The 27757-nt window shown below is 40.6% G+C and overlaps 3 protein-coding genes across 8 annotated transcripts in view; 2 read left to right on the top strand and 1 right to left on the bottom strand.

The window, feature by feature from the left end:
• The window catches only part of pde1cb (phosphodiesterase 1C, calmodulin-dependent b), a 129228-nt gene that overhangs the window by 33283 nt on the left and 68188 nt on the right, over positions 1-27757 (top strand). For 5 of the 6 annotated variants that reach the window (XM_061732544.1, XM_061732543.1, XM_061732541.1 and 2 more), the window contains one exon: positions 19833-19859. The exons of the other annotated variant lie outside the window; for it this stretch is intronic. In XM_061732544.1, coding sequence (XP_061588528.1) covers positions 19833-19859 — 27 coding nt within the window. The remainder of the gene's footprint in view (positions 1-19832; positions 19860-27757) is intronic. 6 annotated transcript variants of the gene reach the window in all.
• Positions 1739-4964, top strand: LOC133451995 (uncharacterized). Its single transcript, XM_061731173.1, has 2 exons — positions 1739-1873; positions 3399-4964. The coding sequence occupies exons 1-2, from the start codon at positions 1752-1754 to the stop codon at positions 4609-4611; spliced, it is 1335 nt and encodes a 444-aa protein (XP_061587157.1). The 5' UTR covers positions 1739-1751; the 3' UTR covers positions 4612-4964.
• On the bottom strand, positions 5526-9019 carry LOC133451994 (uncharacterized). Its single transcript, XM_061731172.1, has 5 exons — positions 8102-9019; positions 7828-7940; positions 7154-7311; positions 6677-6809; positions 5526-6287 (listed from the first exon to the last, which is right to left on the bottom strand). The coding sequence occupies exons 1-5, from the start codon at positions 8235-8237 to the stop codon at positions 5829-5831; spliced, it is 999 nt and encodes a 332-aa protein (XP_061587156.1). The 5' UTR covers positions 8238-9019; the 3' UTR covers positions 5526-5828.

The raw sequence follows: 27757 nt of genomic DNA, 5'->3' as shown, positions 1-27757 counted from the left end.
GTTAAAAAAGGAGAGATCACAATTATGCAGTGCGTTTGGGTGTTGAGATGGTGCAAGTTTGACTGTGCATGTGATAATGTGGAGGACAGTCATTGAACATGTGTTTGAGAGTGCGTGTGATGACTGGGATATGTAGTGCCAGCTTTTCCTTAGAGATTTGTCTGGCAGCTGTATGATTTGTGCATTACTGTGACTATCAAAACACAATCTCTGGCACAATGCACTCCACAGAAAACACCAATCACCCATGGATAGACAAGCCGAGAATTTGTTTTGGATGGTTCTGTCTTTGCTTAACCTTCAGGTATGGAGTCCAAGAGGGAGATTTACGGACGCTTAGAAATGGGGTGAATGGGAGTATGCAGTTCTGTGGGTGAAGTTCCAGCTCTGCACTGATTTTAAAAGCACGGATATAACTAGCTTATTTCAATACACCAAGAACTGTGCATCGAGAGCCACAAACAAGCTAAACTTTGTTTCTTGTGACAATAGGCTGCATGTGACCATCGATCTGATTACCTGTTCAGTTAAAATATTTAAAGGCAGGGTTAGCGATTTCTGGATGACATCACAAATGTCGACGTGTGATAAAAAACATAAAAAACAGAGAGCAAGCTCCTCCATCCCCCTCCCTTTAGCAGAGAAAGCGCACCCATCATGAAGTCCCCCAAGCCTCCACCTCCACTCAAGCACAAGAGCACAGACCCTCCCCCTGTTGGTGATTGGCTGGATTCATGTTTGATATGGTTTGGTGGGGGGGCAGGCTGCTCCCAACTCTGTTAGTCTCCACTTTACAGAGCCTTAGCTGTGAATGAAGATGGGGTTTGTTTGTTTTTTTTTCTTTTCAGGGTAATCATGAGATAGGAAGCTAGCAGATAGAGGGGGGATATTCAGTGAATGTTACAAAAAAGTGGTAAACTCCTACATGACTGTGGTAAGATTTCACTTTTCGATTCTTTTCTTACCGTTCAGAATCAGACAGCACACATAGAAGAGTCATTACTGGCTAAATAATAAAATAAGGAATAATAGTATGAAAAATAAGAGGAAAAACAAAAGGGCTGTGAAAGGTTTTGGTGCAGTGAGAATTGCATGACTCTTTCAGACAAAGATTCCAGATTGTCTTAGATTTCTTCCACTCACTTAAGAATAATGTAATCCTGGCAATCAATAAACCCTGACAGCGTCCTCCTCTGGATCTTCAAATACATTTATATGAAGGGAGGATGTCTTCCTTCAAACACTCTCTCATCCCGCCCCCCATCTGTGTTGAGCAACAACCATGGATCTGTCCCTAAAAAAAAAAAAAAGAAGCATAAATTAGATCACTGCACCAGACAGCTTCTTTGCTTAATGGGAATAATTGAACTATTGAATTAGCTAATCATCTGTTCATAACAGAGCTCTTTCTTGAGGGGAAATTAATGTGGATTTGCCCCATGAAGGACTCAGTGGACAGCTGACTGCAATTTGATTGATGAGACACTAACGCCAAAGACATCAGCCTCAGCAGATGCAGAAAGTAATGTATATTAAGCTTTTGCGCCACTGAATGGAAGTATACTTATTTGAGGCACTGTCTACTGATTGAATAAAAAATCAGAACATGATAGAACAGCTGTGGTCTCAGGCTTGAGTCTTCTGTGTCCTAGTATTTTCCCCTTTACCGCCTCTAATTATGGGGCTGTTAAGTCGTGACGTCACACCCTTTCAAAATAAGGCTTCCGGGTCCGGCTCCTCGTCATTCAAACATGCCGCAGTGCTGTGTTCCCCGTTGTAACAACAGATCTGAGTCTAAGACATTGATACCACTGTCATTCTTCCGCTTTCCTTGCGACGAGAAAGAGAAGAGGAAATGGCTGCAGTTGATAAGGTGAGTTACAATTCTTAAACGAATCAAGAAAAACGAAGTTTGGGCTAGTTAGGTAGCTAAAGTTAGCACTAGCTTTTGCACCTACTCGTAAAAGACAAACCGACCGTTTGCGGATATCCCTGATAAATGTAATGGGTTTTTACGGTGTTTTTGTTCGAACCAAGCAACAGCACAGCTGATACTACTGTCTACATCCAGTTAACATTACCTGTTTACACCCTTTTTTTGTTTTTACCTGTCCTTACCAGTTCCCATTATGCATACTGGTTGTGAAACTGTTATGCTCTCCGTGGTTAAACACATTAATCTCCTCCGTTTCTTAGAGTGCACAACCTATCTACATTGCAGTTTATTATTACTGTACATGTGTTACAACAGTTTTACAACAGTTTTATATTACCCCTGTATTCAGTACTCGAATTGTAAAAAAAAATCAGGGGGGATGCTGGATTTGATCATATGGGGACAGATAATTTGTGCTGATTACAAATAATATAATATATAACAAATAATATCAGTGACCAAAACACCTGCAGAAATACTGCAGGAATGACATAGCAGCAGTTAAATGCAGCCTTCTGTAAGCTTTAAATATCCACTGGGCTTACATCAAATACATCAAAACACAACAATAAAAAACACTTTTCTGAACTTATCAATATGACTCTGTCCTTCACAGGATAAGTAACATGGATCACTGCAAAAACTCTAAATCTTAACAAGAATATTTGTCCTATTTCTAATGTCTCATTTTAGTAAAAAAAAATCTCATGACACTTAAAACAAAACTCATCACTGGAAAAAACAACAATTTTCACCTGTTTCAAGTAGATTTTCACTTGAAATAAGTTGAAAAATCTGCCAGTGGAACAATATTTTTTTGCTTGTAATGAGAAGATAAATCTTGTCCCACTGGCAGATTTTCCTACTTATTTCAAGTGAAAATTGACTTGAAACAGGTGAAAATTGTCAAATAAGTTATTTTTCTGGTGTTATTTTTCTGGTGATGACTCTAAATGTTGAAATAGCAGTAAAACCACATTCATTGATGAAATGACATAAGGGATGGAAAGGGGGAATGGCAGTTTTACAGGGGGGATGATTTGGACCATTTTTATTTCAGGGGGGGATGCCATCCCCCGTCATCCCCCCTCAACTCCAGTACTGACTGTATTCTATTTTATTACTACCTGCCCAGGGACTACAGGTGGAAAATAGCAATCTGCTACAACCTGGCACAATGCATATGCTCTTGTACAAGATTAATTGTGCACTGTCCCTGTCTTTAAATAAATAAATTACAATTAAATTTAACTTCTACACCATTTTATATCTGAGATCCTTATTTTTACTTTTTCTTTTTCTTGCATCTTCTTTTCTATACATTTGAGCTTATTAGAGGCAGCCTGAGATTTAAGATTGCCATTGCCAATGACTGTTTCACTGTAATTGCTGTGCATGACTAATACAGAACTAAAGTAACGTTAATGATGATCAATTTATCTCTCTCTTTTTTTTTTTAAAGGCGTGAAAACTTTACTCCAAACTGCAACTCTAGGTTGTGCAGTTGGCATTTCCCGGATGGCAAAGCAGCTGGGCCATCACGTTTTGCATGGAATGAAGGGAAGACTTTCCAGTTCCCTGACCCCCTCAGCCATACCGCTAAACGGAGAAAAGAAATGGTTGCTACCAGTGGGGAAGATGAAACAACAGTTCAACAAACACCTGAACAGACCCCTGAACAGACCCCTAGTACTTCCAAAAGTCTTGTGGTTCTGGAGATCGAGAATGACATGCTGAGAAGAGAGAATGAGAAATTGAGAAAACAATTGGACAAACAAAAACAAACTTTCTCCTTCAGCCAAATTTCCTCCAATCCTGACAGAGTCCAGTATTTCACCGGATTGCCCGATGCTGCCACCGTTTTGTTTTTGGAAGCACTTCTTTCTAAATTTGAGCTACAGTATCATTCTGATTGGACAGTCCAAATTATGCCCCTAATAGATCAGCTACTCCTCACATTAATGAAACTCAAACTTAATTGCGGCCACATAGACCTTGCGACAAGGTTTAATTGTAGCACAGCCACAGTAACAAACATCTTTACTACCATCGTTAGTGCGCTGTATGACATTTTGTATGTTGGTATGCTTGAGAACAACATCCCCTCAACAGCCAAGAACCAAACATCACTGCCAGACTGCTTCCGGCCCTTCCCCAACTGTCGGATAGTGCTTGACTGCACTGAGGTTGCAGTTTCTAACACGGAGAGCCTGGAAACACAGAGCCATTTGTACAGCCAGTACAAAGGACGGACCACTCTGAAGGCTCTAATTGGTGTAGCTCCCAATGGAGTAATAACCTTCACCAGTGACCTGTACGGAGGGAGTGCCTCAGACAAGGCCATAACAGCTGACTGTGGACTTCTCCAGCATCTTAAACCAGGTGATATGGTCATGGCGGACAAGGGCTTCACCATACGGGACATTTTGCCAGAAGGAGTTCTGCTGAACATTCCGTCTTTCCTCATCAATGGGCAGTTCACACAGGAGGAAGTGAACAATAACAGGTTAATCTCCCGTGCAAGGATACATGTGGAGCGTTCTATTCAAAGGCTGAAATTGTACAACATTTTGCACCACATCCCACACCAGTTCAGGAAAAACATCAACAAAATACTGAAAGTATGTGTGTGTCTAACAAATTTGCAAACACCCATTCTGCGTGAAATTGAATGAATGATTGTCAGTGTGTTAAATGTGGAGGACTGTTTCCCAGTGGCCATTAGATTTGTTACATGTATATAATGGCATGATTTGAATAGTTTGACATGAAATAAGACCCATTGAGAAAAATGTATATTCTTGTAAAGTGAAAAAAAATTCTTCTTGTTCTTTTAACTGTTTGTTTGCAGAAAATTTCAATCAAAAATGTAAATAGACTGTATGACAGGGATTTGTTACATGTATATAAGGGCATGATTTGAATAGTTTGACATGAAATAAGACCCATTGTGATAAATGTATATTCTTGTAAACTGATTTTCATGAGTGATTTGATTTGAGGAAAACTTGAATTAAAAAAGTAATACCAGGTAAAAAAAATGTTACTGTTCTTTATAGACATGTTATATTAAGTGTTTCAGACATTGTGTTACTGCCAAAAACGTAATTTATTATAACAGCGTAAACTGATAAGGACATTAGTATTTACAGATCATGAATGTAGGGTATGTTCAAGTGCAGACATTAACATCGTCAAATCTTCATCTGAAAAGTAAAGATGTCAAATAAATGTAGTGGAGTAGAAGGTACAATATTTACCAGAAAAAATGTTTATAATATTTACAATATTTACCAGAAAAAATATTTACAAGAAATGTAGTGGAGTGGAAGTAAAAAGTAGGACAAAGCGGAAATACTCAAGTAAAATATAAGTACCTCAGAACTGTACTTAAGTAAAACATGTACTTAGAACAAAAGGAGGAGAGGCCAGCAACACTTGGTGTCCTTGGTGATGACTTATATGACCTATTACACAGACTGGTTTCGACACAGGTCTTCTTCAGTGTGACACACTGAAGAAGACCTGTTGAAAACAGTCTGTGTAATAGGGTAAGCACCAACGCAGTTCATCAACACATTCACTGCCATTGACGCCGATTGGCATCAATCTATTTACAACCGTTCACTGCCATTGCATGCTGGCGCAACTTGTCAGTAAATATCAGGCCAGTAGATGGCAGCAAAGTGTCTATTTGGATGAGTGATCCATCAATGTTTATGTACTCCTAAAACTCAATATTCTGTGGGTCTTTGAACATCAGCCAAAATGCCCAAAAACTCTGGCAGTATGGAGCTCTCTGCTCTGAAAATGGCTGGCAGTCAATGAGTTAATAAAAGTCATCAAGAAGGACACCAAGTGTTGCTGGCCTCTCCTCCTTTTTGTTTTTAATTTAAAACTGTGACACAATGTTTGGAAGGAAACACTCTTTAAAAAATGTTTCCAGAATACCAATGTTAAGAGCCCATGTCGGATCTTTGAGCACTGGCAGGATGACAAGGTCAAGAGGAGTCCATACAATTAAGTGACAACTGTTAGCTCCAGTCAGGTGTAGGTTGCCCTGGATCTGATGCCAGTAGTTATGGCGTTGTTTTAGTGCCAGGGTACCAGTTTCTTCATCCAACTCCAAGAAGAAGTCCCTACTCTCTGCTGCTTGTAGGATGGTATTGGCTCTGGCTGACCACGGACATTTCACCTCAACGATGCAGTCATCAGATACAGTCCCATCTGGAGAACCACCGAGTAGGCCGCTGAGAGACAAGAACAATCCCCTCTCCTGGATGACAACACCTGTGCGCTCCGTGAATTGTTGCTTTGCCCTTGCCTCATGGTGGATTCCCCAGTCACATGCCTTTAAAAAAACAAAAAACAAAAAAACAAACATTTATTACAGTGGTCACCAACATTCTGCAGCTTCACCACGATCCTGCTCACTCAGAAATATTAACATATAATCTACAATATTATAATAATTATGTTCCATCAGCCCGATCAATGACGTCATGAGTGATAGAGATCATTATTCATTGATCCTACGTGTCTAAAGCTTCATACCGATTATTTGAATTTAAACTGAAATAACACATTATGTGTAATAAACATTTCAGTGCAGGAGCTGCTCTAACAAACTGACAGCCGTCTTGTGTTCACAGAGTCACAGAGTTAAAAGAAGGGCATGCAGAGGTTTGATTCTGAGCTGAGTGAATTCACGCTGTGTAATATTTATTACCCATAACTTACTTTGGATCCTTCTTTGAGGTTGTACTGGCCAAGCAGTGTTTTGAATAAGGAAGGAGGGTAGGACTTCCGCTTCACTGCTGCCAAGACCAAACCGAAGTTGCTTGCTGTGATCCTTTTTTGCCGATATGCTGACCTGTTATAAAGAAACCTCTTGTTAGTATTTGATGATGATGATGATAATAACAACAATTATTATCAAACAGCTGAAGCTTTTCAAGGGCTTGATGACAAGTTATTAATTAGAATCAGATGTAAAACATGCAGGGCAGTAGCTTTACAGGAGCAGGGTTGGTGACCACTGACCTTGAAAGTTCTTGCTTAACAACTAGCATTAGTTACATGTAAAAATAATCTGACTCTCTGCAGTCGGCAGTTGCTACAATTTCTCAGTTTCTGAAAAGTTAAGCTGTTTCATTTACTAGTTTTGTAATGTTTCAGCTTGTATCTTGTTGTGTTTTTATAAATGCACTTTCCTACCACAATGCGTTCTTTGCCTGCCCAACTGTGGCTCTCTCTATCTGCTGCTTCTCCTGCTCAGTGACTGCAAGTGATGACAATAAATAAAGAGCCTTGTCCTCTGCTTGGCTATAACCTGGGTTGGTCAACAGCCCCTCAAAGGTCTTGATAGGGAGAGTCTAGATTTAAAGTTAAGCAAACAGTTTTACAAATACAAGTTGATTTCCTTAAAGAGGACATGAAACACTGTTCAATATGAGTGTGGTGTGTGGATATCTGTCATCATGGCATTTATCAGGAAACAACGTGCTTTTATGGTTCGTATATCAGGAAACAACGTCTGATCAGGAAACAGGGGTTGAGAAAATCTGACAGCTTAAAACTATATTAAATTGATTGAAAACTTATATAATGTGTTAGCTGAATTGAGCGGAATCACTTCCTGATTAATGTCATGTGTTAAACTATAACTATTTAACGCTGTGAAAATTTTTTTGCAGCCAACTCAAATGAAATTCATGTTATATTTCAGAGCCATATCTTACCCAAGATGAAACAAACCACACTCATATTAAACAGTGTTTAATGTCCTCTCTGTAATAGTTAGTGACCACATAGTGAATACAAAACATCTTTCAATTAAAGCAGACAGTCTGATATCTATAATATCAAAGTACAGAAAACACAAGTCGTACCTGAGGAGTTTCTGGGCTCAAAATCCATCCCATTCCAGTAAAACGCCCAAGCTGTGACAGGGATGCCCGTACCCAGTCCTTGTCCTCCTGGGTGACAGATCTTTTTACTCCAGCTGAAATAATATGATGACGTGTTATGAGTGTATATTACCACCGTTTGATGAATGGGATTCATCTTCACATAATATAATAGATTTAAACCACATAACGTTAAGTAAATAATTCAAAACAAGCAACAACATCAGACAGCATCATTTGCAAATTAATTACTAACCTTGTGTTGTGGATGGTGCCATCACAGACACTCGCTTAGGTGTGATGTCAGCCTTCAGCATCTTCGCCCTCTTCCACACACACTCGACATCGGTGCGGGACACATTTTTTTCTGTCCAGATCAGCAGAGCTGCCATATGGTGGCACTTGTCTCGGCCGATTGGGCACTGGCAGCTGCTGTATTTAACTGCCTGTCCCTCAACATGAACCTGACGTTACATTGAAAACATTTCAACTCTCTCACCCTAACACATCTTAGCCTAACAATACTTCTGTTGCTAGCCGGGGGCTGGCACATCATTATATTTCAACTTGCTTAACTTCACTAACACTCCAAAACATAGCTGATATAGGGACCTATAACGTTACTGACATATTAAGTTTTTCATCTTCGTTTACATCAAAAGTTGTAGCAAGGGCTGGGCGATATGGCAAAAAAAGTGATCACGATTTTTTTTCCCATATTGAACGATCTCGATTTTTAATCACGATTTTTTAAATCAGAAGATCCCCCCTCCCTTCTGGAATAAAATAGAAAGAACCCAGAGATTAGGTTTTTTTTTTATTAACAAATAAAGCAAATAGCATGTTTTAACAAGAGCCATATAGAAAATGGCACAACAAACAGGTAGTTTTAAGCAGTTTAAAAAAGTTTCATATAGTTTTAGCAGACAAAAAAAATTTTCATGATCATTTAAAATGTAAACCAACCAAAAAAGTGCAAGTGAGTGAACTGTAAAACCTGCAGAACTGTGAACAAAAACAGTGCACAGAATATCAAGCCACTAATATTGTTCACTCAAAATCTTAACAAGAATATTTGTCTTATTTCTAGTTAAAATGTCTTATTTTAGTAAAAGAAATCTCATTAGACTTAAAACAAGACTCATCACTGGAAAAAACATCAATTTTCACCTGTTTCAAGTAGATTTTCACTTAAAATAAGTAGAAAAATCTGCTAGTGGAACAAGATTTTTTTGCTTGTAATAAGAAGATAAATCTTGTCCCACTGGCAGATTTTTCTACTTATTTCAAGTGAAAATTTACTTGAAACAGGTGAAAATTGTCAGATAAGTTATTTTTCTGGTGTTATTTTTCTGGTGATGACTCTAAATGTTGAAATAGCAGTAAAACCACATTCATTTTTATTTCGGGGAGGGGGGGGGGGGGGGGTTGATTTTGATGGACAGCTTTTAGCAGATGCTTCAGAGCTTCTGGTGTCCGGGACCCCCCTCAGCTCCCTGTATTCCCCTCCTTGAATCCTTGAATCCTTCTCCTCCTCTCCACTTTTAAAGAAAGATTAAAATATCTTCTTCTTCTTCGCGTTCTTTGTATTGCTTTCTGGCACGCTCTCGACTCCCGGGACCTCCGTAAACTGATTTATGGTTCCGCGGTACACCAACGCAGACCCTAACGTGATCGAGAAAGTATTCCCACAGCTGATCACCGTGATCGGACTTAATTTGATCGCCATCACAAATCGAGATCGTTTAATCGCCCAGCCCGTAGATGTCAACTAACTAGATAACTTATGGCTAATTTATAACTCACCTCAACCTCGTAAACTCTCTTTTTCTGTGATGCCTGGACGCTACCCTTTATTATTCCACCAGGCAGAACAGCTACACTGACCACTCTGTTGGAATTAAACGAGTTTAACCCTTTTTTCACTCTCTCTGGTACCTCAGTGAAGAAAGAAGTGATCGTGAACAAGTTCACCGGGTCCGTCATTGTCGTTCGTTTTGTTTATCTGTCAGAGCGTCAGGAGGACCCGGAAGTCTTATTTTGAAAGGGTGTGACGTCAGACTTAACAGCCCCATATGATCAGTCCCGTTGCACATATTGGTGTCGATAGCCACAGCTGCTCTCTGCTAGGCATTCACACTAATATGTTCTAGATCAACATTAGCACTTAAAGTCCATGTCAGAAAAGCTCTGCATCCACACTACGCCACCATAAATACATGTTGCATGAGTATCTGTGATTAAAGGGAAATTATCTTTGTTGCTGATTGTTCCAATATCCAATATAATCTTTCCTCCCATGCATGAAGGCAGTTACATTGCTATTAGTTGCAAGAGTACACGCCAAATACTATTTTCAGACTCAAATCCTGTTCATATTCCAGTTTGCATCACAGTGGGAGATAGAAGATGGGACCATACAGATAAACATTTGTACCATTTGAATAACGGTGGCTGCCATTCTGGCTCATTGGTACTAGATGGGATACTTCAGAAGGTTCAAGCCTCTTTTTCATTCTCAGCCAGCTGGCTCGTCCTGTCACCTGTCTCTTGCATTCCCAATGTCATATTCAAACTTCTCAGAACATCTGCAATGCTTGCCAAGTATTGCCCTGTATGGATCTGTAAATGTCAAAACACACCTGACTCTTTTGCTCGCAGATACTTAAGCAATGATCAGTTTATTTATTACTTGCGATTGGCAACCTATTTCCACAAGAAGCCAGCAGTTCCAGTTTTCTGCCATCTTTATATCCCTGTTTTGCCACTTTTATGAATGAGTACTCTGATGGATTGTGGTATCCAGTGTTATCATTGATTTTATCAAATGGACTATATCATTGTTTACCTTATTTATGTTACTGCACCTAGGGCTGTAATCTCCCAGTCAACTGGTCGATTTATTAGTCGATGCGGCCTGGCTTGACCAAAATTCTGGTTGGTCGATTCTTTAATTTAATTTAATTTCATCAGGAAGAAAATACCAAGTTCTAAAGGGTGTGTTTTCAGAGCACACCTCTTTCACGGGTATCAGTCTATCTTTGGACACCCCCTTGTTTTTGCTATTTTGGATTAGCACAACTCACTGACTAGAGATGGATAGATTGTAAAGTAAAAGGACAAGGTCCGGCGATTTGTTGAACTCTATCTTGTCAAAGACATCTGCATTGTGGCAGAATTTCATAAAAATAGATGATGGAAAAAAAAGTTGAATGCAAACTTTGTAAGCAACAGTTTGGATATCACAGCTCAACATCAAACATGGCGGATCACCTGAAAACAGTAAACCAACTTTCCCAGTCCGTTTTGACAATATGAACATATCAGAATTGACATACTTAAATGTTTTAGTCTAATAATTGTTTTGTTTCTGAGGGTGCATCCGCCCGCAACTACAGATACACCCAGACCACGCTGGATGTTAAGCCTCTCACTCCGATCCACCTGTGTGCTGTTAACGTAACTAGCGTACTCTCTCCCTCTCTCCCTCTCTCCCTGTCCCTGTCCCTCTCTCTCTCTCTCCCTGTCCCTGTCCCTGTCCCTGTCTCTCTCTCTCTCTCTCTCTCTCTCTCTCTCTCTCTCTCTCTCTCTCTCTCTCTCTCTCTCTCTCTCTCTCTCTCTCAAAAACGATTTAAAATCGATGATGACCCCCCCGCCCCTCGCCCTTCTTTTCTCCACTCGCCCTTCTTTTCTTCCCTAACCCCTAAAAAAGAAGGGGGATATTTTAGGGCACTTGAGATCTAGGGCACTTGGCCCAGGTGCCTGTCCCATTTCTCCCCCTACCCCTCGTTTCCATCCCTACCCTGATCAGGAAGCAGAGAGCCAAAAGCTGTTTTAATTTCAGCTGTAGCGCTGTTAATATGGCAATTTATTAAGTTTTAATATTTTTTCAGGCATAAAGGTAACCTTAAGATCCGCAACCGGGGCTCAGTTTATCCAAATAACGCCTGTTAAGAAATTTGACCCGACGTTTTCGGAGATGAGAAGAGCCGCCGCCCCCGGGGTACATTGCGTACATCGACGCAGACCTTACGGCGTAGGTTACGTAACCTACGCCGTAAGGTCTGCGTTGGTGTAACGCGGAACCATAAATCCCTTTATTCTGGTGTGATCTTCGGCAACTTTATCTGAAAGTGTGTAAATTACCCAGATAACAGCTGGATTACTTTGTGGTTTCTGAAGACTATTATATCAGAAACATCCAAAACAAATCTGACGAGTCACAGGATTATTTCTCTCTATTTCTCTGAGACGAGTCTGCCTGTTTGCCTTCGGTCGGCGAGTCAAATCGACGCAGAGCCTCTTTTTTTCATACCCCCTCGCTCGCCAAGTGAGCATCTGAAATCCCTCGATGTGAAGGGGCTATTCTCAGCCCCTAGCCCTCGTTATGCCCCCTCCCCCTAGGTGAAAAGAGGAATTGGGACACCACTACCTTCACGGGAACGCGCAAAAGTTAGGGTTAGGGAAGAAAAGGAGGGCGAGGGGTTCAATTGGGATGCAGCCTAAGTCTGCACCTTCAGGTCACAAAACACTTGACACTTGAATGATTACTATTTTCTGTTTTTGTGTGTCCACAGTAGGCCACAGCAGCTGCATTTACAAACTGAAAGAGGGTCACAGTGGGTCAAAACTTTGCAGTTTTCAAGGGTAGAAAATATTGGCTTGGATGCCAGGTGCAACTTTAGCAAAAGTTTGCCATTCAATTCCATTCGATCCACTGTCCTAATAAAACAGACATCCGAGTGTGCTTTTGGAAACTAATTTGAACATTTATAAATCCTACATTTGCACTATTGTGTACCGCTTTCAAAGGATTTTCTTATCCTTGAGTCACATGGTTAAGCACGACTGATAAAGTTAGCAGAGCTACTGAAGACTTTTCAAAAGAAAAAAAAAATCACTTATGTCCCAAGGGTGTTTATCAGAAATTCTCCACTTCTGTCCAATTCATACAGCTGTGACAGCTGCGACAGCTGTTACAGGCTCCAGCAGACCCTGGAATGGGAGGAAGTGGGTTAAGGATGGATGGGCGGACGGATAGATAGTATTGTCACCTCCTAGCCAGAAGGTTCAAATCTCTGCTGGAGCTTGTTATATGTGGACGTTGCCCCCAGCAGCAGATAATCATGGTGGACCACTGTGCATCTGATGGTGTGGTGCAACACATACGCTCTTGAAAATATAAATGGGTTTTTGTGAAGAAAATTCTCTATGTAAATGCATCTAATAAACGCTAGCTCAACGTATATGAAAATTAAACGATAAAATTAAACAATATGTTTGTTGCTTCAGATGGTGAAAATTCACTTTTTAGCCCTCATTGTTATCAGAATTCCTGCTCGATTCTCCAAACTAAAAGCTCTGACTTTTGTAACTGCGGGGAAGTACTTTATTTAAAGGGGACATATTATGGCATTTAATGTATATTTTAAACAGGCCTTGAATGTCTTAAAAACAATCTAAAGCTTGTTTTTTCTACATAAATCAGAAATTCAGCCTGTGGGCCATGTCTATAGTTTTACCGCTTCTAACCCCTTTTTCTGTGCTTCATTCATTTTTCTGTGCTCGCATTCAGTTACACGGTGTAAACGGATCTTAGACCCCGTCCACACGTAGCCGGGTATTTTTAAAACCGAATATTTCCCCCCTCCGTTTATAAAATAATTTGTATCCACATTACATCGTTTTAAAAAAAAAACCCTTCCACACATAACCGAAGATCTGCGTTTTCGACCACATTCATAAGCATTCTAACCTGTAGATCATCTGCGCCTGCCGGGGAAGCGTTTCCCCGGCAGGCGCATCTGCTTCTCGGTTAACGAGCCCCCGTGTCCCGCCACGGAGCTGCCGGCAGGCGGATTCTGCTTCTCGGTTAACGAGCCCCCGTGTCCCGCCACGGAGCTGCGGAGACGCAGCTTCCCCGACAGGCGCGTCTCCTTCTCGGTTAATGAGCCCCGGTGTCCCGCCACGGAGCTGCCGCGTTATCGACGCAGCCCTACGCCGTAGGGTACGGCGTAGGGCTGCGTCGGTGTAACGCAGCAAACGGTGGTCAAGAGCAGAGACCATTTATTTAATAAATAGCTTGGAGAACAGATGGTGGATCATCTGTAGTTCTGTAGTAAGTAAGTAAGATAAGTGTCGATGCAAAATGTCATTTCTACTCTCCCTCGCTGTTCAAACAGCCACCGCTTCTAAACAATGGCGGCGCTCGAGCCGGCGGAGAGAGCTGGTTGTGGGCGTGGTTTCAGCAGCGGAGGCTGAACCTATGGAAATCTGCTCCTGTCGTGACGTCACGACGGGAGCAGATTCTAATCGGCTCAAAAAAAATCACGTGACACTGGGGGATTCTGTTGGGCGGGGGTCAGAGACCTTGCAGAAATTCATGGGATTTTGTCTCCCCTCTGCTGGCAGGGTGAGGGGAGACCACTTTATATATGTTAAAACAAGAAAAAACGTGTTTTTCATAATATGTCCCCTTTAAGACCCCTGAAAAGTAAAGCATATAACTCTCTCTCAGACAACAGTTAACTATTTAGTGTCCTGTTACAGTTTTAACAATGTTTCTCTTTCTTGATTTACCCTTTCTAAAATTTGAACGATCAAACAGGACATTGCTTACTTTTAATAACATATCTTGCAAACCTTTACTGCATATACTTTGAAGTAACTTTTAAAACATAACTTTTGTAATGTACTAAGTTCACACTGTGACATTAGCATTTAGAGCGCTTTACGGAGATCATTATTCATTCATTCACATCCTCACTGGTGGTGGTAGCTACGTTTTGTAGCCACAGCTGCCCTGGGGCAGACTGACGGAGGCGTGGCTGCCATATCGCGCCAAACAGCCACTCCGACCACCACCATACACATTCAAACACATTCACACGGGGCAAAGTGGGTAAGGTGTCTTGCCACACTACGACACTACGACAGCAAACTGGGAGAGAGCGGGATTCAAACCACCGACCTTCAGATCATTGGACGACCCGCTCTACCACCTGAGCTACTGCCGCCCCCATTTTTACTAAAGAAAAGGAACTTAAGAAAAGCAAGTCAGTGCAAACGCTCCAGTTGCCCATTTTGAGAGTCAAACATTTTGTCCATGCTTATATTTTTTAAAGGGATTGTGACATGAAAAACACATTTTTCTTGATTTTTTGTGTTTTGTTGGGTGTCTTGACATCAATTACACCCAAAAAAAACGAACTTTTAACATTCAGTGTATTGTGTGCTTTCTGGGAGTTTCCGCATAATTATGCAAAAACGGCGCATCTGGTTGGGTGGCGGACCTATACGTATAGGTCCGCTAAATCAGGGGTTCCCAACCTTTTTTGTGCCAAGGACCAGCAGAAGTATAAACAAAAAGCTCAGGGACCGGTTGAAAATTTATGTCAATTTTAATAAACATTTTAGAAAAAAACAATGCATTTTAAAATGCAGGCTATCATCAGCGACGTTAGCTGATGTTGTGGCCTTTAAAACTTGCTTCTGCAAATCTAAGTCACGTTTTTTCCTTCCACTGGTTTGTCTTTGAGAGAAGGATGTTTTGTATTTAAGTGTCTTTGAAGCTTGGATGGCTTCTTTTGCTTCGTTGGCGAGCGTTTCTCCACATAAAATACAAAGTGTGTTTGGCGCCTCCAAATCGCCCGTTGCAACAAATCCGTATTTTATATACATAATGTCGTACTTGCGATTAAAGCTTTTGCTTTTCTTTTTGGTAGGATTTTCCACTTGTTCATCACTATTTCTTTTACTCGAACAACCAGTAAAGAAACGGCTCATGGAGGTTTGCTGAGGTCCGCTCATCTCTGCAGCTGACTGTACCTAACCTGCATACAGCACCTGTGCATGGCGCTGTTCAGTCCGGTCGGGTACCAGAACTTATTGTCCGCCAAGCCATGACAGGGCTGCCATTCAAAGAAACACATTTCGACAAGTTTTGGATGAAATTATATGACAAAAAAATGCAAAAATTGTTTTCTTAAATTTAGTATGAGGTTGCTTTAATTATGTGGCAAATGATAATAAACACGAGAAAGATGGGTTCTTCAATGAAAAATAGATATTTTATTCAACTTTGCTGCTGTCATTCATGCAGGGAGACACCTAAAACATGCTGGATAGGTCTCTCCAGGACCGGAGTTGGAGGCCCCTGTATTATGCTCTTATTTATTCATGTAATAATATACAGGTGGAGGTCGGAAAATTTGAATATATTGCAAAACTTCATTCGTAGTAAATTCAACTTAAGGTGAAACAAATATTATTTCCCACGACATGCAAAGTGAGATATTTCAAGCCTTTATTTGTTATAATTTTGATGATTAGCCTATGGCTCAGAGTTTATGAAAACCCCAAATAAAAAATCTCAAAAAATTAGAATATATTATGAAATCATTAAACAATTCAATCATCAAAATTATAATAAATAAAGGATTAACATATATTGCTTTGCCTGTAATGAGACTATGTAATAACATGTATTACGTGGTCTGATAACCATCTCCCGACGAATATTTAATTCTCTGCGCATTAATTCTGCACCTTCATCAATTGTGTCTTCATCAAAAGGACATGCCATGTTCGTGACAATGGACTTCTAATATATATACTGACTCTGTTTTTAATGACAGCTGGCAGAACTTCGCCAAAACTCGCCTTCTGACTGAATGAATGAGGAAATCAAATGTGCGGGCGGCTCTGAAAGAGGCAGAGACGCAGAAAAACTCCAGGTTCATTGAGAAAATCCTGGTCCCGACCAGGTTAGATTCAGAGCGTCTGTTACTACGGTAACTGACCGAGAGCTTAAGTTACCTCTCTTTGTGAAACAGGCTAGAGTTACTCCTCTTTCTCTGGTTTGAGTTACCTCCCTTTGTGAAACGGAAAACTCAGAGTTTCCCTCATTTCAGGGTTAACAGACTCCGAGTTTTCACTAAACCTGCTTTGTGAAACGGACCCCTGCTCATATCATTGATCAGCATCTGCAGTATTGATCAGTGAGCGCAGTCGTCTGGTGCGGGGAGACGCAAAAAAGAAAGCTGCGCTGACACGCTGCTCTCGGCAGAGATTGTATGAATTAAAGTGAAGTGAGATGCCTCACTCCATTGGGAAAAAACAGTCTGGTGACAATTGCCGACAATTTTGATTATCGCTTTTTGTCGACAACGTCGTTGCAGCCCTAATTATGATCGGAACACAAGCCATTCCACGGCCCGGTAGTAACGGCTCTACGGACCGGTACCGGTCCGGGGACCGGGGGTTGGGAATCACGGCGCTAAATCACCGCCCCCTCCACCCAGCTCCCTGCCCATCACCTATCCTCTCTCCGCCTACAAGACAAATCACCCCAGCACTGAGCCGCGGGCTGGAGGGAGAGAGACGTCTGAAGGCTGATTTATGGTTCCGCGCACCGACGCAGAGCCTACGGCGTAGGGTACGCGCCGACGCTCACCGTACCGCGCGCGTCGGTGCGTACCCTACGGCGTACCCTACGGCGTATGCTCTGCGTCTATTTAACGCGGAACCATAATTCAGGCTTAAGTCTCTCCTCTCTCCTCCTTTTTTTCGCCTACGACCTCAGATCAGACGAGACAACCCGCTGAATTTAAGCATATTACTAAGCGGAGGAAAAGAAACTAACAAGGATTCCCTCAGTATCGGCGAGCGAAGAGGGAAAAGCTCAGCGCCGAATCCCCGTCCGAGCGGCGGGTGTGGGTGTACGGAAGATCGCTTGCCCGGTGTCGGTCGGGGGCCTGAGTCCTTCTGATCGAGGCTCAGCCTGTGGACGGTGTGCAAGACAAAATCACATACCATTGATCCACTGTCTGCTGTGTGCGGGGAGTTTGGGGGAGAGGAGGAGTGGAGGATGGGGGGGGGTTCGGAAGAATTGCGGGGCACTGATTGACAGGAAAGGGGGAAAAGGACGCGTTTTTCACTGCGCAAAAAACACCGTCATAAAAAAGCCAGGAATGGAGTACTGGAGTGAAGTTTTTCTTGTTACACCTTTTTAGACACATTTGAGGGATATTGGCTAAGACTTTTAATAGTGTTAAAAGCATGTTAAAAATTATGTCACAATACCTTTAATGATTTATTTGACATTTACCCAATAATTACAATGCTCCCTTTGAATCACCTCCACCAATGTTGTTACTTTGCTTCGCTCAATGCATAAAAAGTGACTTAAAGGGGACCTATTATGGCATCTAATACCTATTTTAAACAGGCCTTGAATGTCTTAAAAACAAGCTTTTGATTGTTTTTGCTAAATAAATTAGAAATTCAGCCTCTAAACCATGTCTTTATCTTCCCATTCTCTAACCTCATTATCTATGCAGGATTCTGAGTGGGCGGGGCTATGATAATGAGGCTCTGTGCTGATTGGCTGCGTGAATGACGCAATACACCGCTACGAAAAAATGGCGGAAGCTCCGGCCGGCGGAGTTAGTTGTGGGCGTGGTTTCACGCATTGGAGGCCAACCGATGTAAATCGCATTTTCGTTACGTAACGACGGGAGCAGAATCTGAACGGCTCGTAGAAGCCACATCACACTGGACGGCTCATCCGGGCGGCTGTACAGACACTGCAGAATTTGGTTGCTTTCCTCCTTCTCTGAGTTGGCAGGCTGAGGGGACACCACTTTATATATGTTAAAGCAAGAGAAAACGTGTTTTTCATAGTGTTTTTCAAGTGACCCACAAAGCATTTCAGTAAAAAGGGAGCAATAGGTGGGAAAAAGATTAGGAAGGGAGGATAGGTATCTGAGAAATATTAATACCCTTGTTTGTTCTTGACCATCCAGTTTACATTTGGTTCCCCATTCTGACTGTTCATTTGTCCAAAGCCGTCCTTCATTCTCTATTTGTTCCTAGATCCAAACAATCTCTACAAAAAACCATCCGATGATGACACACTTCATCTCATTTTAATTGCTTGATGGGCCAGAAATTCATTGTATTCTTCTTTTTCGCCACACGCAGCTCTTAATACGTCTCTGTAGGGGATAACCTCCTTAGCTTGCAGTTTTACTCAGAGCTCTAAAAGGTCACTGTGCAAAACGACTCAGAAACAAATCAAGTTAAGTGCTGTGAATTTTGCCTGACAAGAATTTAAATCCACATCTGCAGTCCGTGAAACAGTTGCGGGTCAATGTCCCCTCCCACCCGTCCCCACCTTCCCATCCCCTCAAGCCCAACCCCCGACCCCCCACTGACCCCCCGCCTCACTCTGCCGTCATCAGTGAACACGTGAGCGCGAGTGTGTATGAACTCCGGTTCTAGAGCCCCACTTAGCACTTGGAGGAGGTGTGGGTGTGTTGAATCAAATGTAAGGGTAAGTGATAGTACTCTACAGTAGGTGTGTGAGTGTGTGCGTTCCTCCATATGTGTGTGCCGTGGTAAAATGGGTGAGATGTAAGGGGGTGGCTTGGCTTGTGCATGTGTGTATCCAAATGCCATTTGCATTCCATTAAGTCTGTGCAGTCTTTTAGCTGTATAACTGATTGCAAAAACACTCTAAAATGTACTAGGTGTGAATGCAGCATGACTGCAGAGATAAAAGAGGAAACAAAGCATGGAATGAAAATACTTTAATTTATCTATAATTACTATAAATCTACACAGTTAATCAAGCTGCAAGCCCCTCGAGTCATTTTTTGCATCCTAAACTTATTTGGGGGTGGGGGGTGCTTTGGATGATCAAAAATAATGCACGCTATTAAGTATTTGCACCATTGAAGCCCCCAAATTCCCATGCAGGACTACACATGTCTGTTCCACTCTACCAAAGCTGTGAAGAAGGTAGACTGACTATGCTAGGAATGTTTTCTTCTAGGTTAAGTCAAGAGAAATGCTGGAAATGTACCCATTTTCTTTTGAACTGCATCTTATAAGTCGGAATCAGTTAACAGAGGCGACTCTTGCATGACCCTGATGTTTTGTGTGTATAGTGCCTCATTGTCCCTATATTTGTTTTTCTTTGGCAGGCGCAAGTACAAGAAGACGTCCCAGAGGTAAGATTTGATACTGGGACTCTGGACCATCTTTTTTAATTTCTCCTTCCCGTTCATACCCACTACCCATCTTCTCTTCTCATCCTCGATTTTTGAAACTGAACATTTGCACCACACACATGCTTGTGATGCTGGACCTCATGGACTCATGGTTTTTAGTTTTCTTTCATTTTTATACACAGTTGATTTTTACCTGCTTTTCCTCCAAGTGCAGCTTGCACTTTTCACATCTGTTACAAAAGCGGAATTTAAATAAAAACTTTTATTGATATTGCTGGGATTTTTATTCTTTCCATCCATCTACTTCCCTTCTCAAGACAGTCACATATCATGGCTGGAAAAATATAAAAACATATCTTTACACTTTGTCTACACACTTTATTGATTTAATTTCCTTCAAGGATTTAGTAAAGTATCATTAGATATAATTGGAGTGAAGTGAATCAAAGAGAGAATTGGTTGAGGTCTGACAAGGTCATTCCAAAACTTTCTGAATTTATGCTTCAGATCATTCTCCTGTTTTATGACCCAGTTTCGATCAAGCTTTAGCTGCAGGACAGATGGCTTTGCGTTTGAGTGTGGAGTACTGTGTTATACACGGAGGAGTTCAGGGTCAACTCCGTGACTGGAAGCCGCCCAGGTCGTCTCGCTCTAGAACCAAATCCCAAATCATCACCCTGATACTGCTGGGCATCACAGTGGGTCAGAGGGTTTCTGCTGGAATGTTGTGTTTGGTTTTTCCCAAATATGGCACTGTGCATCAGCACCAGTTTCCCTTTGGTCTTATCTTCCCCCTGCACATTGTTCTAGAAGTCTTGTCGTTCGTTGAGATGCAGTTTTGCGAGCCTCAGTTTTGCTTATATGTTCTTTTTAGAGCAGCGTTTCTCAGTCAAGGTTACAGGACCAACAGGACCCATATTTTAGATATTTGCCGACTCCAGCACATCCGATTAAAGTGAATAAATCACCTCATCAGCTGGTCACCAAGGTTTGAATAAGTCTGTCATTAACTGGTACTACTCAGGAGGTGTTACAGCCCTGCTGTGTGTTTGGCAGGCCTAACCAACACTGCTAGAGCTGGCTGACGCAGTGCTGGGTGCAGGAGATGGAGCGGGTGGCAGACCCATGCGACCCTGAACAGGAACAGGATTGGGCCTTTCCCCCCAAAACACAAATTGAATTATGACCAGCCTAGTCTTCCGCTGCCACTCCTGCTGTTGTCGTCGTTGACCCCATAGAAACTTCTCTCTAAGGCTCTTTAATTTGTTAATTAGATTAGATTAGATTAGAAGACTTTATTGTCTGTCCCAATGGTGACAGAAATTCCTCTTTGACAGAGCTAACACCACATTCACACATTCCCATGAAGACACATTACAATAGAAAATGAATAAATACATTAAAAATACATTAAAAAGAACAAAAAAGGATGAACTGAATTATAATTTCTTTTTCTTGCAAAGGCGTGGTCTGTCCTTTTAATAGCCAGTTGCATATTACAGTTCCCATAATATGCCAATTTATGGCATCCTCTGCTCTGAGGATGAGAACCTCACAGGCATTCCTGTCTTGTTATCTTGTATAATCCTGCAAAATCATGTGCAATTTTCCCCACACAAATTGTATATACACATATGCTCTTTTTACTTTATTTAAATTGTATACCATTTTTTATCCTGCTATTCAATTTTTTAACTGATGCCATTGCACCAAATGGAGAGCACTCCCAATCTCGTTGTATACTGTATGTACAATGACAATAAAGACTTTACTTTGTTATGGGTTTAAGTGTGCCCTCAGGGGCAGGTTGTGGAGGGGGGGACTTCAACACCTGACCAGTTAATGTAAAAAAGACAGACGAGATGCTAAACTGGAGTAATAGACACAGGGTATCCTGTAATGTAAAAGGGGCTACAGTTATTCATCACAACCTTTCAGCATCTGTGAGTGCTAATAATGCTCATTTTAATTTTAAATAATGGCTGTTTTATTGTCCATGTGCAAAGGATTATAAAGTTTTGATGCTGCTGTTCTAAATTCTTCTCATACACAATCAATGATCTCAATGGCAATGTCCAAAACCAATCCGAACATGAGTACTTTCAGAGTGACAGTAGTTGGGTCAGAATGGCTTTTAACACGTCTGACAGCAATCCAGTGCCACAGGTTTAGATTGCATGACAACAAATGACTGGTGAAATCTGTATCCTTGCCTCCTCCAAGCTCACAGATCATGTGGATGGAGGACGGGACTTCACCCGAGATGACCACACTTACAAGTCCCAAATGCTTCTACTTCACCTTTGTTACAGACATTGTCAGAAAACACAAGATTAGATAGTTATGCTGGCTTGTAACATGAGGAATGAAAGAGTCTCGTCAGTCCAGCTGCAGCTGCGTCAGGATCAGCGATCCAGTCGATGATCGAAAGAAAATAGCATACTTAAAAGACTAAAAACCAAAGACTAAAACATATTTAAAGAGTGAAAATAATTTAAAACCAGTGTGAATGCCCAGCTTGAGCTGGCAATGTTTTATAATGTAAAGATTTTTTAGGGGAGGAGTGTGATGTGCTGGTTGAAGCAACACCTGTGGGGAACCTCTGAACTGTGTTTTACTTCAGTGATCCTGACATGAAATCAAGTACTAAATGGTTTGGTTAACATGTTTTTAACAAAACTTTTAATGATTCCTCATGAAGCTGAAGGAAAACCAACACTCGAAATCGAAACCGTCTTAATTTATTCTGCTCAGGTGCACCGAGGCTGCCAACGTCTCGGACTCCTGCAGTGAAACTGTTAGCCAACAACCTTGCTGGCACTAAAGGCCTTTTTCTTAATTCAATTCAAATTGGAGGCTTGGATAGCTGTCTTCTGTTCTTCAAGTTTCTCATTCCCTCATTCCATGCTTTTTTTTTTTTATTAATACTCAGGAGGTACCAGCAATAACAGATAATAACAGAAGTCTATAAGCCAGTTCTCTCATCATTGTATGAAGTTTTTTATTATTTTTTTTTACATTTTAAACATATATATGAGAGGGATCGGGGTGGGGGGGTAGGGGGCCGCTGCAAGTCTGAAATGAGAGAAACACAGGAAAACACAACGGGCACCCAAGCCTTTGGAATCTGCAAGAGAGAAAACAAACAAACAGAAATGGGAACAGGCAGAGACACAAACAGCAGCTCAGGGCTGGGCTCTAAAACTAAATCAGTACTAGGCTAGTGCGATTATGATCGATGGGAGCGTAGGATCCTTGTCTGGTTTCAATAGGAGGCTGATATTAACATATTTGAGGGTAAACTTTTATTTTCGTTAATGTTTAAGATACTTTTATGAAATGTTGGTGCTAATATGATCCAAAATTATTTATAGACTTCAGCTGGAAAGCCGTCTGGGCCCGGAGCTTTATTTTGCTGGAGAGCTTCATGGAGTTCTCCTATTGAGAGAGGTGAATCTAAATTCATAACCTGCTCATGATGTAACTTTGGCAGGTTGATATTTCCAAGAAACTGATCGATTTGGTCATTCCGTGCTTTTTTAGTGGTCAGGCATTCGGTTTCTGTTGCCCAGTTGTTTGATATATGCTTGAAAAGGTTTGTATTTTCTCACAAATACATTTTTGCACAATTTTCCAATCAGTTTCCAGTGTTGCTCTTTTTTCCTTGAGTAGTAGGTTACACTTAAATAGGTTTATGGCTAATGCTTAGAGTGCACGTACTGGATCATAGGCCTATGGAAAATATATGCCTCATGGCTGCCTAATGCACCTTTAGATAGCGTTCATTATTATATTCTAAATACAACCAGATCTCACAAAAATCCGTGAAATGCCCACAACCTCTTAGCAATATTTTCCGTGGCACCAGCACGGAAAGTGGTAAAATTCCGTGTGACCACCACGGATATCGTACCTATGCAAAGTCAATTGGGATCCGTTGTCGTGATATACACAGATTATTACATTATTATTATTTATATATTATTATTTATTATAGTGGCTTAGTTATACCTCCATATACTTCCAATACCTCCACAATCTCCGTAATAACTGGCAAACTGATATGTACTCAAAATATACTTTTTGAGTATATACTGTTTAGTATGGCATGTAAATAAAATACACATTTCTCGCTAGAAACATTAAAATGCATTTTAATGCCGAAACTATCTTAAAATATTGTATTTTCCAACAAAACTAAAATGTATGTCAACTTCTGACACCATGTTACGTTACCATACGCTTAACTATCTTAAAATAACAAGATAGAGAGAGTGACTTGCTGTTAACCGTTTACCATGTCCCTACATACTAACAACCAGCCCCCTGATTGGCTGAGACATACCAAGCATATACTGTACTGTAACAGGTTGGATTAAATTTACGTCACGTGTTCAGGATCCCTGCTCGTCACTCTATGACGTAGAGGGGACGCCCAGAGGGAATTCCCTGTGTCAAACGTTCCTGGTTCAAACGCCATTAAAAAATTATACTTTGTGTTTTGACGACGCTCTGGTTAAAGTAGAAGTAAACGGTTGTGGTTTGTGCTAAAAATAATAAATTCACATCCGTTACGCCACCTCCGTAGTCATGGTAACAGCAAACCACACGGTTAAATACTCGCCGTCAAAATACTGTTAAAACATCATCAAAACACCATTAAAACATCAATAAAATCCTGTTAAAACAGCATTAAAAACCTGCTTTTACAAACTGACAGTAACAAACAGTAACTTGTGCGGCAACACGGTTACAAAAACGCATAACTAAGCCACTATAATAAATAATAATATATAAATAATAATAATGTAATAATCCGTGTATATTTCACGACAACGGATCCCAATTGACTTTGCATAGGTACAATATCCGTGGTGCTCACACGGAATTTGACAATTTTCCGTGCTGGTGCCACGGAAAATATTGGTAGGAGGTTGTGGGCATTTCACAGATTTTTGTGAGATCAGTTTGTCTAAATCTCAACTATTCAAGGTCTTTTCAAAGCAGAATTCAGAAATGTCAGTTCTTGACATGAATGGGTGTTACAGGAAGAATCTATCTGTGTGTGTTGGGGGTGAAGTGGATCATGATGAGGTCAGGGAGCGTTTGTTCAAAGAAGTGTGAGAACTACTGATCTTCCAAACTTACAGTGCTTGTTCAGTTTTCTTCTAATTTGTGGTTTCAAATATTTTAAAATTTAACATGCGGAGTAAGGCCTGTAGGGTCTGAAATGTAGCTGTTGGATTTGTTGTGCTTTAAGTATTACATGGTCTTACCTTGGGATAGATTTGCTGAGACATCCACTCCTGGGAAGACTGGCAATCTTTTCCCCTTGAGAAGAATTTTTAATCACTAGAACATCAAACTCTACAATGTTTGAAACTGTTTTTAAAACCCTATACAAACTGATGTGCAGTAATAATCGCTTCTTTAAGACACACCTGAATGCTAGAGGTCTGCCTTCAGATGATCTGTGTATCAAGCCCTAATGATTAGCAGCAGCTGCCTGCGACTTACATCCTTAAATCCTATGGAAGCATTAAGGGGGTGCTTAGTACTGCTTACTTGATTTAAAAAAAAAACAAAAAAACTTTTTGTTGTTATTTTTGTAAAATTAATAACAGCCTTGGTGAACAAGGTATACATTATTGTTAATTTAAGGTCGTATTTGTCTGATACTAAGACCCATGATGATCTTTACTTTTTAAATGGTTTGACAACCGCCCCCCCCCCCCCAATGATCAATGTGGGAGGCAATAACCTTTTCATGACAGTATTTTCCCTTTTCACTTTATCATTTGTGTTCATTCACAGGTCAGCTCGTTGACTTGACACAGCGCCAGCATCTTAAATGGACTGAAATGATGGCGACACAGTTTACAAAACACACCACTTAATAGCTTGATGAATAACTTCAGTGAACATTTTATCTTCTTTATTATGAAACTTTCATTAGGTTTGTTTTGTCGGAGATACTCAGGGGAAATCATGCCCCAATTAAGGGAGACTTATATTCATTTATTTACAAGGCTGTACGCAGGACTTAATCATTGCTAGTGGATGAGTGGCTAATGTAAATTTAAGTATTGTTTGTTTTTGCAGAACTGAACTTACTGGAAGTGTCAGATTTATTTCAGTTCTTTATACATGTAACATTATTTGTTAGTTTTTTTTAATGCAAAGGACTTATGATACATATAGGACAAGAAAGGCAACACCAAATGATCAAAATATCCAGCGTACTAGACATCAGTTAAGCAAGCTGCAGTGATGCAATAACATACATACATTGCATCTCTTTGCTAATCTGTTCCCTTTATTGTGTAAAAAGTAATTTTACTTCAAGATTTACACTACTGGATATGCACGGGCACATGGTCGTACACGAGGTACAAGAATTACACCACCATATGTGCAACGTACGGCCATCCATGCTCACTCTGTTACATTTACAATCTGAAACGGGGTCACCAGCAGATCACACATTTTCCATTTTCTGAGGATCCAGTTCACAGGAGCCATGTGCATGCCAAGCATAACCACAACAAAAGTGTTAATGTGGTTCATAGGCTGTTTCAGGAGATGTTAAACCTGAAGATGGAGGGCAAAATATGTTCAATTTTCAACCCCTAATCAGATTACTTGGGAGAGTTTTGTTTTTCATCCTATAAATGCAAATAGATATCAATTTGCTGGAGGCAGGGGTGAAATAAATACCATTGGATGTCAATCTCTGAGCAAGTTACAACTTTCACATTTTTGGCACCCTTTCCTGTAAGCAGATGCCTGTTCTTTCCACAGCTTTCAAAGAAAAACTGACTGTATTTACACAGTTTCATCAGTGAAAAGACTAAATAACTAAAATGAACACTGTCATCTAAATTGTCAGTAAAATATGAACAGTAATGTTATAATTTACAGCAGTGTTCAGTCTTCAGTGTTGCTTTATTACTTATTTCAGTTTTCCAGCAAGTATTTACTGCAGCAGGACTGCACACGTGTGATGAAAAGGAGGAATTTTAAACTCCTATTTTGTTCATGATATTAACATATCCACTGTGGGGCTGTCTTTTTTTTTTTTTCTGGATTACAATCTCGAGTATGACATTTTGTCTTCATCATCTTGATTTTGGTATTCAAAGGCTGTTCAATAATGGATCTGACTGAGAACCAAGAATACAAGAATATCATGCACACCTATCGACTAGTGGCCAAGTCATTTACCTGCCAGACAAAGCAAAGGTTAAGTTATTAAAAAATATACCCTCATAAAGTTGTCATAAATAAGAAGTTTAGCAATGAAAACAGTTTTTTTTCTTCTTCTTTTGCACCAGACTATGAACCTGTTTGTTCTTGCTTTGAAATTGGATTTGTCATTTCACTTAGGGGCCTTTGGGGAACTGGCTTGCTCATGCCAGGCTCAGCCAGAAGGTTGTTACTGCATTTCTTTTTTTTTTTTAAAGAGCTTACATTTTCTGGCTGAGAGGTTCCTGCTTGGTTCGTTAGGGTTTTTGGCTGATAATGGAGTTGTTTGGCACATTTCACACAGCGGCATCCAGGGAAACACCTGTTAGCAGGATTCTTCTGCCATTGTTTCTTTCTCTTTATTTTAGTTTTTTTTTCATGCAAATTATGACCAGTCTTAGTCTTTATTTTACAAAACATTTTTTTCTATAATGTTTAAAGAATTTAAACAGATTGGCCCATATTTCCTTATGCACCAGCTCATGAACAGTGGGTGTTGCTTCATTGTGTTGAATGCAGACAATCAGGAGAACTGGAAATACTTGACAAAATAAATGAATAAATAAATCGGTTGATGAAATATGAACTTCCTAATATGGTTTCACAACATGTTCTGGCATAATTTTCGTACGGTGGGAATAATGGCACTGAAG

Source organism: Cololabis saira, chromosome 10, assembly GCF_033807715.1.
Source record: "Cololabis saira isolate AMF1-May2022 chromosome 10, fColSai1.1, whole genome shotgun sequence".
Classification (NCBI taxonomy): domain Eukaryota; kingdom Metazoa; phylum Chordata; class Actinopteri; order Beloniformes; family Belonidae; genus Cololabis; species Cololabis saira.
This window is presented reverse-complemented; position numbering and strand designations above follow the sequence as displayed.